This window comes from Sceloporus undulatus, chromosome 2 (genome assembly GCF_019175285.1).
Source record: "Sceloporus undulatus isolate JIND9_A2432 ecotype Alabama chromosome 2, SceUnd_v1.1, whole genome shotgun sequence".
Taxonomy (NCBI): Eukaryota; Metazoa; Chordata; class Lepidosauria; order Squamata; family Phrynosomatidae; genus Sceloporus; species Sceloporus undulatus.
In genome coordinates, this window is record NC_056523.1 from 138,696,954 (window position 1) to 138,714,234 (window position 17,281).

The 17,281-nt window shown below is 39.9% G+C and overlaps 1 protein-coding gene across 2 annotated transcripts in view; it reads right to left on the bottom strand.

Moving 5' to 3' along the window:
* Positions 1–2,981: 2,981 nt before the first annotated feature.
* LLGL2 (LLGL scribble cell polarity complex component 2) overlaps positions 2,982–17,281 on the bottom strand; it is a 79,370-nt gene continuing 65,070 nt past the window's right edge. For both annotated transcript variants that reach the window (XM_042448213.1, XM_042448214.1), the window contains exons 18-26: positions 15,626–15,742; positions 13,522–13,688; positions 12,408–12,669; positions 9,915–10,068; positions 8,867–8,907; positions 8,030–8,077; positions 6,329–6,371; positions 4,998–5,059; positions 2,982–3,678 (exon numbers count right to left, since the gene is read on the bottom strand). In XM_042448213.1, coding sequence (XP_042304147.1) covers positions 3,671–3,678; positions 4,998–5,059; positions 6,329–6,371; positions 8,030–8,077; positions 8,867–8,907; positions 9,915–10,068; positions 12,408–12,669; positions 13,522–13,688; positions 15,626–15,742 — 902 coding nt within the window. In that variant the 3' untranslated portion in view covers positions 2,982–3,670. The remainder of the gene's footprint in view (positions 3,679–4,997; positions 5,060–6,328; positions 6,372–8,029; positions 8,078–8,866; positions 8,908–9,914; positions 10,069–12,407; positions 12,670–13,521; positions 13,689–15,625; positions 15,743–17,281) is intronic.

The following is a 17,281-nucleotide window of genomic DNA, read 5'->3' on the forward strand; positions in this document are numbered from 1 at the left end:
CTGATATAATCTGATGGAAGGAAGCCAGGAACATGAGACCATTAAGATCTCTTCACCTGACTGGAGAAAAATATTAGCCCTCTGTACACAAGGATTCTTTATCCACAGATTCAAGCATCCATGACTTCAAAATATTCAATATATATATCAATTCCAAAAAAGCAAACCTTGATTTTGCCATTTTATATAATGGACAACATTTTACTATCCACTGTATTTAATACAACTTGAACATCCACAAATTTTGGTATCCACAGGGGATTGTGGAACCAATCACCAGTGGATGCCAAGGGCCTACTGTATTAACCTAAACTGAAGCCAGTGAAAGATTTATCATCTGATTGGACAAGATAGGCTAGGAAGGATAGAAAATAGACTAAGAAGAGGGACAGCAGGCTATTAGCACCCCCAGTATCATAATGGCTGTTGATAACAGCTGTGCTGCTCCTGGCTGATAAAAGCCCTGACCATGCTGAGAAGAGAGAAACACTAAGCAAATGCTGGTTTAGAGATCTATAGTTTACCAATGAGATTGTATTCCTTAGTGGATAGGGGGCTAAGCAATATTGTGTAAGATGTTATTTCAAGTTGTTTCTGACTCTGTGTGGCAAGTTTAGAAGCCAGCATGGCATAAAGGCTTGAAGGTACTGCAGGTCGAAGCGGGATTACATCCGATAAAATAACTACAAAATACAAATACAAATCGGTTTGCCTTACTAGGGTCACTGTAAATCAGAAGCAACTTGAAGGCACATGTTAAGTAAAGAGATCCCTGCTAAAATGCCCCCCGCCAGGTTATACTGGTTCAATTCCTTATGAATGTATCATGCTTGCTAAGGAAAAGCAGAGTACACAACGGTTCAATGCCTTATGTATGATGCCTTACAGTATATGTAATGTACATGCAGTAAAAGTAATGTGCCTAGACACTGAAAAGTCTATATTGCTCCCTATCATTCTATAGAAATATACTGTGATTCCAATAAATAATAATAATAATGTTTAAGTGAAGTGTTGGTGCTAACTCTGCCTGTTTGCACTTTACTGTGATTCATGAATTGGAAGCCCAGGCAACTGGAGAGATGGGGTGGAGAATAATCCCTATTTCATATGTACCATGTAATTTTGCAACAAGGCCATACCTTGATAATCCAGTCAATGGTATGGTGATGTGAAACTGAATTGGCAATATAAGAGCCTTTAAGCAGCACTATTGCACATTTAAACCTTTTGCTCCTAACAAGAAAGTTAGGAGAATGTAGATATACCTAAGAATATGCCTAAGAATGTAGATATGCCTGTCTCCTTTTTCTTTGAGAGTCAAAACATTGGCATTAGCATAGCTGGTGTAACGTGAAGCAAGTCTACTATGAACTGGTATGTCCTCTATATTCCATAGATCACAGAAATTATACATAAAGGCACCTTGCAGTTTCAACAGAGACCATAAATCAGGACTGCGGAAACTGGTGGTTCTTCAAGTGTTATTTGATGTTTTAGGCATGTAGCTGATAACTCGCTCCAGTGCAGGAAACTAGCCATGGCAGCTGGCTCAGTTTGGGGAAGCTCAAGAGCTCATGGCAAGGATAGATCGATCAAGAATGGAATCTGCACAATCCCTTCATTGATAGGAGTGATGGTAAGTGATAGACCTTGTACTTATAAATGAATAGAACATCCCTCTGTAGGAGATATTTCTTTGTCCAGACACATTTGCACTGATTGTCCAGTAATTTACACATTCCCTTCTCATTCTTCTCTCCTGGAAACTTCATTTTAATCCCAAAATCTGACCCAGGATACATTTTGCCCTATAAATATGCCTGCCAAGGCACCTCTAATTTGGTTTTGCTTGAGATTCAGAGAGAGACTGTCAGTTTGCTGGCAACTGCTGAGCCATTTCACTTCACAGAATCCCCAGATTGGAACTGGTACAGTATTACATCCTGTAGTCCTTAAAGTTGCTATTTGCTTTTATATTGTTAGTTCTTGTGAGTGCATGCTTATCTGAAAGTTGTGATTCTCTTCTACAAATAAACTTCACCTGGACCTTGCATTCTGGAGTTGTTTCTCAGAACCAGTATATAAAGGCTTGATCCCCACTTTCCCAAGCTCTCTTGGCTGCTATGATTAAGCTAAAAAAATTCCCCTATTAAATATTGATTGCGGGTGCCAACTTGGGACTCTGGCATTTTGCATAACATCAGATGTTGCCCCCTCCACTTGACATAGTGTATGAATAAAAATGTTTTAATTTGTATATTTTCATTCACACATTCATGCATATTCATATTTTAATATCTTATATGGTAATAGCTCTCTCCCTCCCTGCTTAGACAGAGGCACCAAATGCCTTCCTTGCCTTTCTCTTCCACTCCAGGAGAGAAAAGATTTGGAAAGTAGAGGAGGAGGGATCAGGGTCTCCAAGTCTTGTGCACTCCTGGGGTTCCCACCCCATAGTTTGGGAACCACTGGTCTGGGGCATCTCCTTCATTGAGGTGCATGTGCCTCTCTCCATTCTATCAACATATAGTGAACATATGACATACAGTAGGGGTGAGGAACATCAGTTCCTAGGCTGAACAGCCTTCCTGGATGGTCCCAATCCCTTTTTGAAGATACAACTGTGTGCTATATAGGTTTTTCCCATTTTGTAAGACTGAAATCCAGACCCATGGCTTAGTTATTTGTAGTAACAACTTTTGCCTTTGTCTCCATCTACCTCTGGGATCTGGCCCCTGAATACGGTATGTCTTTGAAACTGAATTCTGCCCCCAGGCTGAAATAAGCTTCCAAACATTCGCAAGTAGGAAGAGTTTTATATGGTGGAGGGATTATTTAAATGGCTTTTAGACTAAGAATAAAGAAAAATTCAAAATTTCAAAACCCAAAAAGCACACAATACTTAAGAGAGTCATGTCTCCCTTCTGCAGTTGCAAGTATGCTACACATTTCAGGGGCAAGCAACAGAAAGATGCTTAAACAAGTAAAGGTATTGCTTTATTTAAGACAGATCAATGTAGTGTCCACACAAAAATCAAGTTAAGTTTGATTATTTCCCCACAATTTGAACAGCTACAAAAATAAAGATTGTACTCAAGTCTGCCACTTAACAGTACTGTAAAAAGATCAAAATCTTGCAATTTCCTCATAGAAAAAAATTACAGCAGCCACAGGGATCTAAAGTTACATATATTATTTCATTCAAGATTTAAAAAAAAAACCTTCTAAAATATGCCTCTATTAACACCCAAGACAATTTTTAAAAAATGTACAAAAAATAATCTTAATCAGAGGTAACAATATTAAAAAAAATCTGCTTGAGAGGCAGCAATATTTATAATTTAAAACCCATCCCAGTAGAAATCTTTCCAAAAAAAATTGTGCAAATATTTGAGGAATTGCAAAAAGAACATAATATCCAGAGGCATGAAGGAAAAGAGGCCAAGGAATCGTTCCAGACTCAAGAGCCAGGAGGGCTTTGGACGAGGCACTGCGAAGATGAGGAGGACCTGGAGTGCAGAGTGGCCAAGCAAGACTTAGCCCTGTAATATATTGCAAGGCCACAGTCAGTGGAGGCCTCTCCCCCACGGACACTGGACCCACAGTCAGTAGTGTTATGGCACCCTTTCCAAATGACAGGTATCACAGCAACATGGCCAGAGCACAATCACTCTGCTGGAAAGAGAAAATAGTGCAGTTAATTTTACACAGCCTGAAGAGAGAATTACTGCATTTTAACTACCTCATTTTGAAATATAAAAGAACACTGGTTAAGCAGGAGTCACACCAGAACACCGGAAGGAAGCCAATCCACTTTTTGCAGATGTGCTAGACACTGTGCTACACCAGTGGTAGCAGTTGGAAAGAACACCTTACTACAGAGATGATAAGGCAACATATTGCCATCCAGATCTAGCCAATTTAAGCTCCCATCATCCCTCATTTTTGCCTATACTGACCAGGGTTTGTGGGAGTTGCAGTCCAGCAATAGCTGGGAGACCTTTCTACCAATTTATGCAGCAAAGCCTACTATACAGCATGTAACTAGGAATGGAAAGGAATTTGGCTGTATTAATGCCTAACCTCTGCCAGAATTCAAAGACATAGCTGTGTTAGTCTGGAAAATCAGTATGCCAAGGGAGACTAACTGAAAGAAGTTGGTAGCATGAACTTTTGTAGACTTGAGCCTACTTTTTCAGATGCATGCTCAGATGCAGCAATCCTCTGCCAGAATTGTTTCACTATTGCTAAACCATGTAGAGAATGGGGTCAAACTAAATAATCAATTTTGCTTCCCAAAACTAGTGCTTTTCAATGCTGAGCCTTCAGAGAGCTGAAGTCCGATCCCAGTTGACCTTGGTTGGGGAGGTGACTGGAGAGGAAGAAATTAGATTAGTCAAAAGGCTACATTAGTACTGCTGGCTTATGTGGTGAAGTCTGGCCAAGTTCCCAGCTGCAGCTTACTTTAAAGGGAGAAAACTGTAGCGTGTGGGAGGAAAGTGGGAATTAAATTCTTCTTTGCCAAGCAATCTTTTATAGTGATGATTAGGAATAGTAACTGCAGAGAAAGACTCTTAAAGGCCTTATTGGCAGCTAGCAGATCAGGAATCACCACAAATCTGGTGTGACTACAAAACACTTCAGCATTTAAGTCTTGAGGATAGCCATTTTTTTCTTCTTTCCTCAAGGCTGGAAACATTAGCACTTTGTTACAACTGGATTTGATTTTACAAACCATGATCTGATTTTATTTTGATATCAAACAATAGTTTATGCACAAAACACAATTCTCAAGTATTCAGGTAAAATGGAAAAGTGTGATTTGTGATGAACTACAAATGGAAGCTTGCCATCTTTTCACCTCATGCACAACAGGAGCAGGAAGATCATGGACCAAAGGCATAACAAGGTATATTTTTGTAGCAAACCACAGTTTTTTATGTCATCTCTCCTGTATATTTACTTTCAGTTTAAGTCAAGGTGTGTCCACCTACCTCCTCCATTACTTATTCTGTGTCCTACTTGGATCTTTTGTGAATTTCTGTCAATGTAACTGCTGCAAAAACAATGAACAAGTCATCAGAGGGATGTCTTTATGAGTCAGGTAGGATTTATCCTGTTGTTTTGGATTCCACAATCTTCTTCATCAAAATCTAACAGCAAAACAATGGCCTTGATCGAATTGCTAACTGCACTAACCCACTACATACAGGGGATTTACACACGTTGAGTTACCTTCAAGCAATTGATTCTAAGGATCTATTCTAGTTTGGAAAAGCAACTGTATTTAGGTGGACACATTACAACCAGGGACCCTTTTACAGTACCAATAGCAAGTACATTTCTATATCGCTTATCAGTACACTTAAGTACTCCCTAAGCAGTTTACAATCTGTAAACCAATTGCCCCCAACAAGCTTGGTACTCATTTTACTGACCTACCAAAGGATGGAGGGCTGAGTGGCCCATGGAGCCCTCCCTGGGATCGAACTCACAACCTTGTGGCTGTGAGTGGCTGCAGTACCACATTTAACCACTGCGCCACCAGGGCTCCATTCCGTGCTATGATTCCACTTTAGTTGCCATGATAACTTCAAAAGGAATCCCAGGGCTTTCAGTTTGGAATTCCTGGAGAGCCTTTCTAAACTACAAACCGCAGGACCCCACTGGAAGCAACTAAGGCAGTTAAAAGTAGAATCATAGATATTTAATTTTGCAGTGTGATGTCCCAGTAATCAATGAAGCACTAATCACTGAGGCAGAAAAAGCTAATCTCTTTTTGAGAAGGAAGCATTATACCTCCAATGCAACAAAGTAAATCCACGAGAATAGGAAGGGGCCCAATTCACACATACTTAATTTGTTCTCATTAGATCTACACACCTTGGCTATTTACTTATTAAAATATTTATAATCCTCACCCAGAGAGCCTCAAAAAGAATAAAGCTTTAAGAACAATCCTAAACTACAAGCACTACACCCCAAGAACGCTTCTCTCCCATTTAATACATCTTGAAGTACTCACAAGATAGGGATAATACAGTGTACATTCCTAACTCATATTAGCTTGAAATATCTTAATTAGAATTCAGAAAAATAATCTGAACACTACCACTCATTTCAAAATTCCTATACCCAGAAATGCAAGATCAGTTTAAAAAGTTGAGCATGGGAAGGAAACACTTGAACAAAAAAACACTGCTCAGCATTTCAGGTTTGCTAAAGACATGTTTTCAGTTCTTCCCTGGCCCCTTCTTGCTTTCCTTTTTCTTGCTGGAAGAGACCTCTGAAAATCCCAACAGAAATAAGCAGAAGCCTGACTCACCCCCTTCCACTCTCCAGTGTGCTTTGTATTTCCTTCAGAACATCTGAAAGGGAGCAAAAAGAAGACAGTCAAGGGAAGTGAATGCAGATATTGCTCAGTGCTAACGATTAAGAACTCATTTCCACTATGCCCCTTTGCAACTGTCTCTTTCAAATGCTATCCTCCACAGACAGGTGACAGAACTTCAGCCATTGAGCTGTCAGGGCTTAGCAGATTTTAACTCCTGGGAATGGAACTTGTCACCATCACATATACCAGTTTTGTGCTTTGAATATAAGTTGTGAAGGTAGTTAAAATCTGAGAAACAACTTTTTTGCTACTCAGGCAAAATGAATTCAGGCAACAATTTTGCTACAGAATTGCCAGGGCTTTGCAACTGATTTACTGAAAATAAGAAAAGGTTTATCAGACTTTTTAAAGCTTGCTTTGCTCAGATTGTACTTGAGAAAGAATCTTAATATGACCTGCAAGCTTGCAAGTTTAAAACAGCTAGAATTAAAAAGAGGAAAAGAGAGAGGAACTGCATGTTCTGCTTCATTCAGTTTCAATTAAGTCTCAGAGATCTTGGTTATTTCTCTTAAAAGCCTTGTTTGATGAAACCTTGGGCTTAATACTTACAGGAAGCACATTTTACATGGACAAACTCCTGCACACAACTTGGATTTTCTCTCAGAACGTACCCATCTGCTTGATGTAAAAACCACAAGAGCCCTCATGCAATTGTGTCTAGTCTGGGGTGAACCAATCTTGTAAGATCTTGGGAGATATTTCAGTCGTCAACTCAGAGCTTAAGAAAACTAATTTTCTGGAGTAGTTTCCATGACAATTGCAAAAATGGCCACATGAATATTTTTTACTTAATATTTAAATAGTATTTAGGGCATAGGAGATGTAGGTTAGTCCTACTAAGCCATGAAACTCACTAGGTGAGTTTGAGCCAGTTACTCTTTCTCAGCCTGAGAAACAGGACTTTTGTGAGGATAAAAAGGGAAGAGGAGAGACATGAGTTCCTTGAAGGAAATGTAGGATAGAAAAGTAATTAAAAAATAATGCCATTGAAACACCAAAACAATAAACGCTAGGCAGATATGTAGGCACATCTTATCTATTTAACTCTCTGATTTGCAAAGCACTTTACAATTTTTCGGTTTGCTCTGATAAACAAGCCATCATTTTTCTCATTCTATGCATCTGGAAGTGATGGTGAGACAGTAATGTTTTTGAGGCCATATCGTGGCATTTAGTAGAGAGGAGACAGATCAAATCTTAAAGTATGAAATATCCACTGATCTCAGAGGGGCTGGCTTGAAATGGATGATATCTACACATTGAAGAGCAGTTACCAGGTGCTAATGGGCAGCTATACACACAAGGCATATGAATACAATCTTTTCCTATTTTTTTTTTATTTATATACCGCTATTCCAAAGATCATAGCGGTGAACAGCAAGTAAGCTAATTAGCAAGTAAGCTAATTTGCCCCCAATAGTCTAGGTACTCATTTGAAGAGCATTACTAATTCCTTTCTTGTCTAATTTAGTAAAACCCACAAAGCTGTAGCCCAGAGTTAAATAATGGGTGCTAGTGCAGAATCACATGGCTAGATCTACACTATCAAATAATTTCAGGCTGATTATACCACTAATCCCCAAATGCTGATCTTATCACCCCATTATACAAAGGAAGTAATATCCATCTCACTCTCGTCATTGAGCAGAGCATGTTCCATCAACCTGCCACGCGTCTTCTCTGAAAGAAAAATGGTAAGGAAGGTTAAAATATTATAAGGAAGGTTAAAGCAGCCTGTTCCACCCCCACCCCTCCTACCCCCATATTAAAACAGGATCCTGGAAATCTAAGAACATTTTATCCACCCCAACAGAAAAAGTAGTACTCTTGGGAGCAGCACACCCCATTCTAGAACTTGTTAAAAGTTCTATGACTCTATGAAAAGGTAAGAAGGCCCCATCTATGAGGGCTAATTTTATGAGAATTTTAACGCTGGAAATTTTATATGCTCTGTATGTATTTTATCTGTTGTGATCCTGCCTCGATCGGTAGGGAGAGGTGGGAAATAGAAATAAATTATCATCATCATCATCATCATCATCATCTTCTGAGAGCACCTTATTCCTCTTTCAGTGATTCCCAGACTCTGGCCTTCCAGGTGTTTTGGACCTCAGTTCCCAGAATCCTATACTATTGGTCAAGATGGCTGAGGCTTCTGGAGTCCAAAACTCCTGGGAGGCCAGAGTTTGGGGATCACTGCTATTATGAAGATCGTGATCCAGCTCTTTCTAGAAAAAAAAAAACAGGAAAAAAAATCCCATAAAGCTCTAAGTACTGGCAAGATACATTCCTTCTTATCAGTGGCAGTCCACAGCTTTCTGGCTATATCCTGGCCCAGGCACGAATTTCTGAACTGAACTGTGTCCATAAACTGTGGTGTGAAGGGTAATCTGACCTGGATACTAATTTAGTCTACTAACCACAGCACTGGATTGGCAAAAAACTATCTGTGCATTCACTTTTAGTTACCTTCTTCATGCAGATCATCAGAACTCCACCCTGACTCCTTGCTGCAGCAGAAAACAAAAATTAAAAAAATAAAAATAAAATAAAAATAAAAATAAAAATAAAAATGCAGGGGGAGTACCAGTAAAACAAACAATCATAAACGAATTGCAACTCTACATTAGGCAGGTCAGAAACAGCTGCCCTATTCCTGGGCTCAAAGCAAGTTAAATCTTATGGAAGTCACAACTAATCTACAGGACTTATAACAACAATATCTGGAAACTGTCTTAGGTAATAAGGAAAGGTATGTATGCTTGGTTCACATAAGGGCATTTGTTGCCTCTAAAAATTTAAGGTAACAAAACATGTGGATGGAACAGTTTTAATATAAGACTAATTCTTACAGTATTGGTGAATCATGTCTGGATTATACAACTTTGAATTTTAGAAGGAGGCTGTAAAAACTATTGTTATGGTTAACAAAATTATCTTTGTCTTTAGAGAGGAATCAAAAACCCTTCTCCATGCCATGCTAACTTTCTTCATACAATGATGCTATCTGTCTGTCTGTCTATCCATCTATCCATCTAGTGTTGAGGCCACACTGTAGCATGAAGTCATAAAGGCCTAGACACAAATGTTATCCAGGAGAGCTAGGAGATTACTCTGTGGGTATATAGAATTTCCAAGATCTAGTGCCCCCATGTCTTTTTTAACAAAGCCAGGCAACTACATTCTACTCACCTCACAAAAATCTTAGCAATATGAAACTGAGCATTTCTGGTATTTTTATTTCTCTTTTTCAATAACAATAATGAATAAAAGGGGAAAGATGGGCAAACATTGCCAACAAGCTGGTGTGGCATGGGGCATTGCCACACTGGGCAGGTATAGAGTGGCAAGAGAACCTATCCAAAATCTTCCAGGTGCAATACCCCCATAGATACATGTGAGTGACAAATTCTACAAGAGTCAGAGAAATATAAATTGGAGTGCAGCTCTTTTGTAATGACATCCTTTCCAAACATAACAAAAATGGCTAGCTGACTAGGTCAATGAAAACTCATACTTAGATTTCCTTGAAGAATTTTCCATGGCAGATGAGCTGTGAACACGGCTATTGCTTTTGCTCTCAGGGGCATTTATCAGACATCGTGGTTCAACCAGCCACTTTGGGGAAAGGGAAAATCTCTCAAACTCTGATGGGGAAATGAGGTAGAACCCTGCAGAGAAAGATAAAGAAAATGCAAGTTGTGAGGTACAAAGATACCAAAATATGAAAGAACTAGATTCCTTAAAAGGCATTTACAGTTTCCCACCCAACAAGGTTAGCCCAAAGCTTCAAACCTGTACACAGCATTTTGAAAGCAAGTGCAATTGACCAGAGTGGGCCTATGTTCAAAATATGCTTTCAGTGTCATGACTGAAAACTGATTCTTAAAAGAAGACTTTCACATAGTGTCTAAAATTTGTTGGATGCTCTATACATATACGCCTATGATGCATAAATCTAGACATACAGGTATAAGTCCAAACCTGATGTAGTATTTCCTCAAGGAGGCACTCTTGTGTTCTTTTCAAAAAGATAGTTTTAAATTAAGATGTGCCAGTATTAAAGGAGAAGTAGTTCTGAGGTTTAAGAGCTGCCTCACAAGGAACAATTTAGGGAATGACTGGAGTTTAATGCAAAATCTGATAAAATATACCCCTCATTATGAACTTTCTTTTGCCTGTTATTTTGTGCCTTCAGGGCATTTACAATGTACAGCAACCCTATTGTAGGGTTTTCTTGGCAATTTTGTTCAGAGGGTTTGCCTTTGCTTCCCTCTGAGGCTGAGAGCGTATAACTTGCCTAAGGTCTCCCAGCCAGTTTTTAAGGTCGAATGGAGACTCGAACCCTAGACTCCAGAGTCATAGTCCAACGCTAAAAGCACTATGCCATACTGTCTCTCTTCAGCAGGGGTAGGCAATCTTTTTAAGCCGGGGGCCGGGTTGCTGTCCCTCAGACAACTGGGGGGCCGAAGCCAAAAAATAAATAATTTAATAATTTAAAATAAATAAATAAATATATAAATAAACCAGGACAAATGTAGGACAAAATTTTCAAATGGAAGACACTTTTTTTTAAAAAAATGGAGGACACGCGAAAAATTTTGCTGAATTTTAAAATTTTTAAAATATAAATGCATGTTTCTGAGGCGTCTATAGACAATTGCCCTCCAAAGGCCCCAGCGGCAATCGGCGGCAGGACCAGGCTGGGGCTGGTCCCAAGGCCTCGCCGGGCCGCATCTGGCCCGCGGGCTGCCTACCACTGCTCTTTAGCCTTACTTTCCAAATATTATGCATAGAGAAGGTTTGTCCCATCCACTCACACATAAAATGTTGATTATCAAGAAAGAGCTAAAAAGGTTTCAAAGATTTAATGTAGCTGAGCTGGGCGACCTAAGTGTGGCCATCTTGTTACTTTGACACAACCACCAAAGGGTTCTGGTAAAAACTAAAAAAGAATAACAACACCCTGGAGCAGAAAAACAATGTAATGTCTAAAAGGGTAAAATTACCCCACTGGAAGATTTAAAATGCTAAGGGTGAATAAAATATCCAAAATACTTGGCAATATATGCAAAATTATTTATAAACCAAAAGGCCAAACCCGTTTCGACCTATGTCTTCCTCAGTGGCCTGCAAAAATATAAAAAGTATAATAGCACGTTAGCAACAAATGTGACTTTGCTGAATTCAAAAGCTGTAATGAGCTTGAACTGCTCTCAGAGTGTCTTATATAACCAGCTGTGCTGGTAATGAGCTTAATCCTGCTAAAACTCAACGTTGACCTCATGTGTGTTGGTGATTTTCAGATTTTTATTGTTACTCCACACCCTATGCTTTTCCCTAGGATTTGTTCTTGAGTTTTAGCAGGATTAAGCTCATAACCAGAACAGCTGGTTATATAAGACACTCTGAGCGCAGTTCAAACTCATTGCAGCTTTTGAATTCAGCAAAGTCACATTGGTTGCTAAGGTGCTATTATACTTGTTATATTTTTACAGGCCACTGAGGAAGACGTAGGTCGAAACTCGTCTGGCCTTTTGGTTTATAAATAATTTTGCATATATTGCCAAGTATTTTGGATATTTTATTCACCCTTAGCATTTTAAATCTCCCTGTGGAGTAATTTTACCCTTTTAGACATTGGCCTGTTACAGACTGCCAAAATAAAGCTGCTTCGCGTCTCTTTGGAGGTATGCTGTTTAAATGATGCATGCATCTGAAGAATCCGGAAGCTGCACCAAAGCTGCACTCCAGTGCTTAGGAATGGAGTGGGGCTTTGGCGCGACCTCTGGACTCTTAGGACCCATGCATCATTTAAATCGCATACCTCCAAAGAGACCCGAAGCAGCTTTATTTTGGCAGTCTGTAACAGGCCATAACATTGTTTTTCTGCTCCAGGGTGTTGTTATTCTTTTTTAGTTTTTACCAGAACCCTTTGGTGGTTGTGTTTAGTTATATCTTTGGGGTTTCTTTTGGTTACAGGGACTTTGGTTTGTTTGCATCTTGTTACCTTGCCCATATCTTGTGAACACACAGGAGGCAATGCCGCTCACATCCTCTTTGCGGATACAGGGATAACGCACTTGGATTTTGAGTGAAGGCAGGGAGATAATCTGGATGTCTCCCAGGTTTGTCAGAACAGCCAGAGCATTCTCATTGTATTCAGTCTTACAGCTAGCAAAGTTAGCGACAGACACTTTCCGCACTCTGCAACCTTCTAGGGCTGTTAGTTTGAGCTTCAGTTTGGAGCTGACCTTAGGCAATGTGAAAACCTGCCAGTACAAACAAGCTACATGTTATTTTTTCTTTATACAGAAGCTCCCCAACTCAATCTCTGATCAATCTGCACTGAGAAAGAGAATGTTTAGCCTGAATGCCAACTGGAAGTTGCAACCTCTCCCTCTCTTCAGTAGCATCAACAAACCTGGATTTCCTAAAGTAGTGAACAAGTAGCTATCCTTTATTCTGTTTGACTGCTGCACACACATGACTATATGATTTAATGACCTGCAAGCAATGAAGTTGCATACCTGGTTGACCCTTGTGGTCTCTTCCAACTCTATGATTCTAAATTTTTGCACACAGACATGATAAGCTATGTCTGGTTCTCACCGCCTATTAACAACTACATTGCCATACACAAAACCAAAGTACTGGTTTGTAGACAGAATCTTGGTCTTTCCTTCTAAGTCTGACTCTGTCCCTTTCTAGGTAAGCATGCTGGTCAACCCTCTAGCAGTCTGAATGTATGTACAGAAACAGTATGAAAAGGACAAAGTTAATAAAATATAGAACTGTATGACTTATGTAGGTAGGATGGAGAGAGAGAATGGTAGGAAACCTTAGAGTGTATGAAGAATGTTCAAGACTCCTAGACTCTTATTTCATGTCTAAAGGCAACCTGACATAACTGAATGTTGCTCTTGAGAAGAGTTTGGGAAACTTATTATTTCAGACTTCAACTCACAAAACCAGCATGCCATTTGGGGAGTTACAGTTATAAACAGATTTCCAGGCTCTGCCAAACATAAGCAAATCCAGGGAGGAAAAATACTGCAATCTCTTCAGAATTTCTTCAGCTAATGTACACCAGAAGGTAAGGAACACACACCCAGTATTATTACCTTAAATTGTTCCTCAGACACCACGAGAAGTTGATGGCTACCTTGCATGTTGGGACTCTTGGAAAGGTCATGTGCTACTTCCAGGGGTTCTGGAAGTGGAATGCTCTGGCCATCCAGAACAACAATGCCGACAACAGGAGCTCTGTGCATGAGCTGGATCTCTTTGGCTGGGGAGAGAAGAACAGCCGTGAATGAATATCAAAGAAACAAAGCCAGAGGCTGGTTCCAGAGAAATACCAGCTCAGCTGGGTGTTCTTCAAGTCACAACCTCTTTCTCTGGTGGATTTCTGAGTGGAACACAGCTGTTGCCTTCTGCTCAGGATTCTGCAGCATGTTCACACCATCATGAATGGTCCCTGGCAAAGCAGACGAAATACTGAGAGAGCCAGTAAGACTGGAGTTTGAGACTGGGAGTGTTGAAACTTAGGCCCTGTATAGATGGGCCCTTTGCAGCGTGTCCACGACGTGCTAGGGTTGCCTCGGGGCGGCGTATGCACACGCCCCGCAACCCTAGCACATCATCAGTACACCACAGTTGTGCAGTGCCATACAAATAGCACGTGCAATGATTACATGGTAGCTGCACCACCTACAAACGGCGCTGCGCAGCTGCGCCGTCATGGAACTGTCTCTGGCACTTTGCGGCGCCACAAAAAGGAGCCACTTTTTACAGCTCCTTCTTTGCTAGGCAGCAGCGCTCCTGTGCAGCAAAGAGAGGTGCCTCTTTTTGGTGGTCTGCACCCCGCCTTAGATTCACATCTCCACTCAGGCACAGAGTTCATTCTGGGCCAGTCATAAGGTTGTTAAAAGAGGGTCTTCTTGGTCACATTTGTTGATATGCGGCGGTAAAGGTGTCTTGGTCACATATGCTGCCTTGAGCTAGGGGGAGGGAGGGTTTGGATATACATATAATTATTACATGAATATTTAAAAGTGAATGCTGTAAACCGCTTTGATCGTAGGAAAAGCGGTATACAAATATATCATATTATTATTATTATTATTATATGGGGTGAGACAGATGGATCAGAAATATCCAAATAACAATGTCTCAGAAAACTCAAGGAATTATTTCCTGCAGGTGCAGAAAAAAGACATTTTAAAAAAAATACTGTTAATAATGGTAATTTTAAGTATTCAGAATATTCTTTATTATGACCAACATCAAATAATGCCTAAGGGGAAATTGAATGAACTACATTTCCCAGAAGTATCAGAAGAATCCATGTATAACCATCTGAGCAAGACACTCATGAAAATGTAGTTCACTTCCACTTGTTTCACAAAAGTAGAGGTTAGCAACAGCAGATGATGTTCTACTAAAACTTCCATGATCCCCCCCACTGGTTATTCTGGCTGATGGAAGTTGCAGTTCAACTGTATCTGAATGGCCATATTTCACCCAACACCTATATGAGCCTCATTAACTTTCCACAACTACTTTATCCAGGTGAATTTTCTAGATTTTTGTGACTAGTGAGAAATTCTTTGAAAACAGTTCATAATTGCATCACTTTCAAGTAGGTGTGTACGAGCTAACTTTTTTCTCCCGAACATGGTATTATCCAGGATTGGTAGTAATCAGTCCTAGCAAAGCCAGATACTTAAATCCCTTAAAGAAACATATGGGTGCTGGTACAGTACTGCAGCCAGTGACCTTTTGCTTTGATCTTGCAGAATATAGACAATACTTCTGACACACTGTGTCATTCGGCACACAAGGCATACCTATACAGCAATGAAGTCAAGCTCCTGTTAATAGGAATGGATGATATCTTTGCTAGAGATTTGAATCCTTTAATCAACATCATGACATTTCAAACCTATTTTTAAGAGCTTCCAGTTACTTTTGTCCATATTCATTTCTAGAAGAGCCAATGCAGTATAGTCGTTCAAGTGCTGAATTAGGTTTCAATCCCCAGTCAGTCATAGACACCCTATGGGTGACCTTGGGCACGTCACACCCTCTCAGCATTAGAGGAAGTCAATAGCAAACCTTTTCTGAATAACTCTTGCCAAGAAAACCAAATGATAGCATCACCCTAAGTCAGAGTTGAGTTGAAGGGTATGTAACAAGAAATATTGATTTTTATTGTTCACTCACCCTGCTCTGCTCTGACTGGCTCATCCATTCTTTTCTCAGCTGGAGGAACACGCAGACAGAAGGCATATACTGTACCCCCATTTGTACCTGCCCACAAGGATGGACTGTGCCGGGAACCTGAGAGAGAGAGAGGGAAGAGCCCATGAGCAGAATCCTCATGTGTGAGTGACTGGAAAGCAAGATTTTCATGTTGGACTCAAACAGAATCAGCCATTCATGCTTATTAAGTTATACATACAATATAACACATAAATACACAGGTTATCAGTCCTGCTTATGCACAGACTAAGTAGGTGTTGAAATCTGCATATCCTTGACTGTTGCTAGCAAGGTATTTAATAAAGAAAACCCATACCATTTCTAGTCTTCATGGTGGTGCAAAGAGAGTGGAGAGAATCAAAAAGGAAAAGATAGGGGAAGGGAGAAAATAATAATATAGCCTGAAACAGGATTTTCATGAGTGCAGGCTTACAGAACCTGAGGAAAAACTTCTGTAATCCAGCTCCCTGTTCACTCCAGTCATATAATTACTGGTATAATTATTTAATAGAATTTTAATATGATAATTTCTTTAACTGTGTCTTAACTTCTTATAAGCTATTTTTAAAAGCTTTATTTTGCATTAATGTTTTTGTAAGCTTCCTTGGGTCCCACCTAAGAGAAAGTAAGATATAAAACACACCAACAAACCAACATGAAGTGAAAAACTATTTCCTTTTGTTTGTTCTGTACCTGCTACCACTGAAATACACTGAAATTCCTCAGGTTCCATTATCCTGAGAAAGGCAGCAAAATATCTACACCTTCTTTCTCCACATTATGAGTAGTTTTAAACTACATTCATTTTATTGGCATTTAAAGGCTCAAACACTGTAACCATGGCTACCAGTTTACCCTTTTGGAGCCAACACTGTCTTTCCCTCACTGTTCATTCGTATCCATCACCCAAACGGTTTAAAAAAAATCCCGCAAAATCAAAAATTTTGCTGCTCAGATAGGCAAGCATATAGAATCACAGAATCATAAAGTTGGAAAAGACTGCGTCCTAGTCTCTGGAGCAGCAGATATAGGTATGTATGTATTTTAGTTGCATTTAAGATTTAGATACATAAACCCAAAGGTCTTGAACAAAAACAGTGTCTGACTTCCTGTTAGTAACATGAGCAAGTGTACACTGAACCTATGCTTGCACATGTTTTTGATGATTGTGGAGTTTGGTATTCTTCTCCTTCTTCTGCAATGACTAATGCCACTCGCAGGATGCACTATTTCACTAGGATAGCCCCCAACACTGGCCATTCATGGTCGGGGTGGGGGGATGCAGAAACATCTGGCTAATGTCCTCAAAGAACTGACACAGAACAATTAAATCACTCACACGTCCAAGAGAACAGCAGAGCAGATTTTCACATCTCAGCAGGTGATGCTATCAATATGTGTCTGGCTATGGGGACATAGCCAGATACTTCTCCAATCTCCTGCCGCTGCTCTCTTCCAGCTACTAAACAGCTACAGGATGGGTGGGTGTGGAACAGCTAAATGATGAATCTGGGGGAAAGCACTGCGAGAAGTAGCCTAGTTCCACATGCTGAACATTTATGCTATGTTCTACAAGACAAGATCTCAGCCAGTCTTTTAACATCAAAGGGGTGTTTT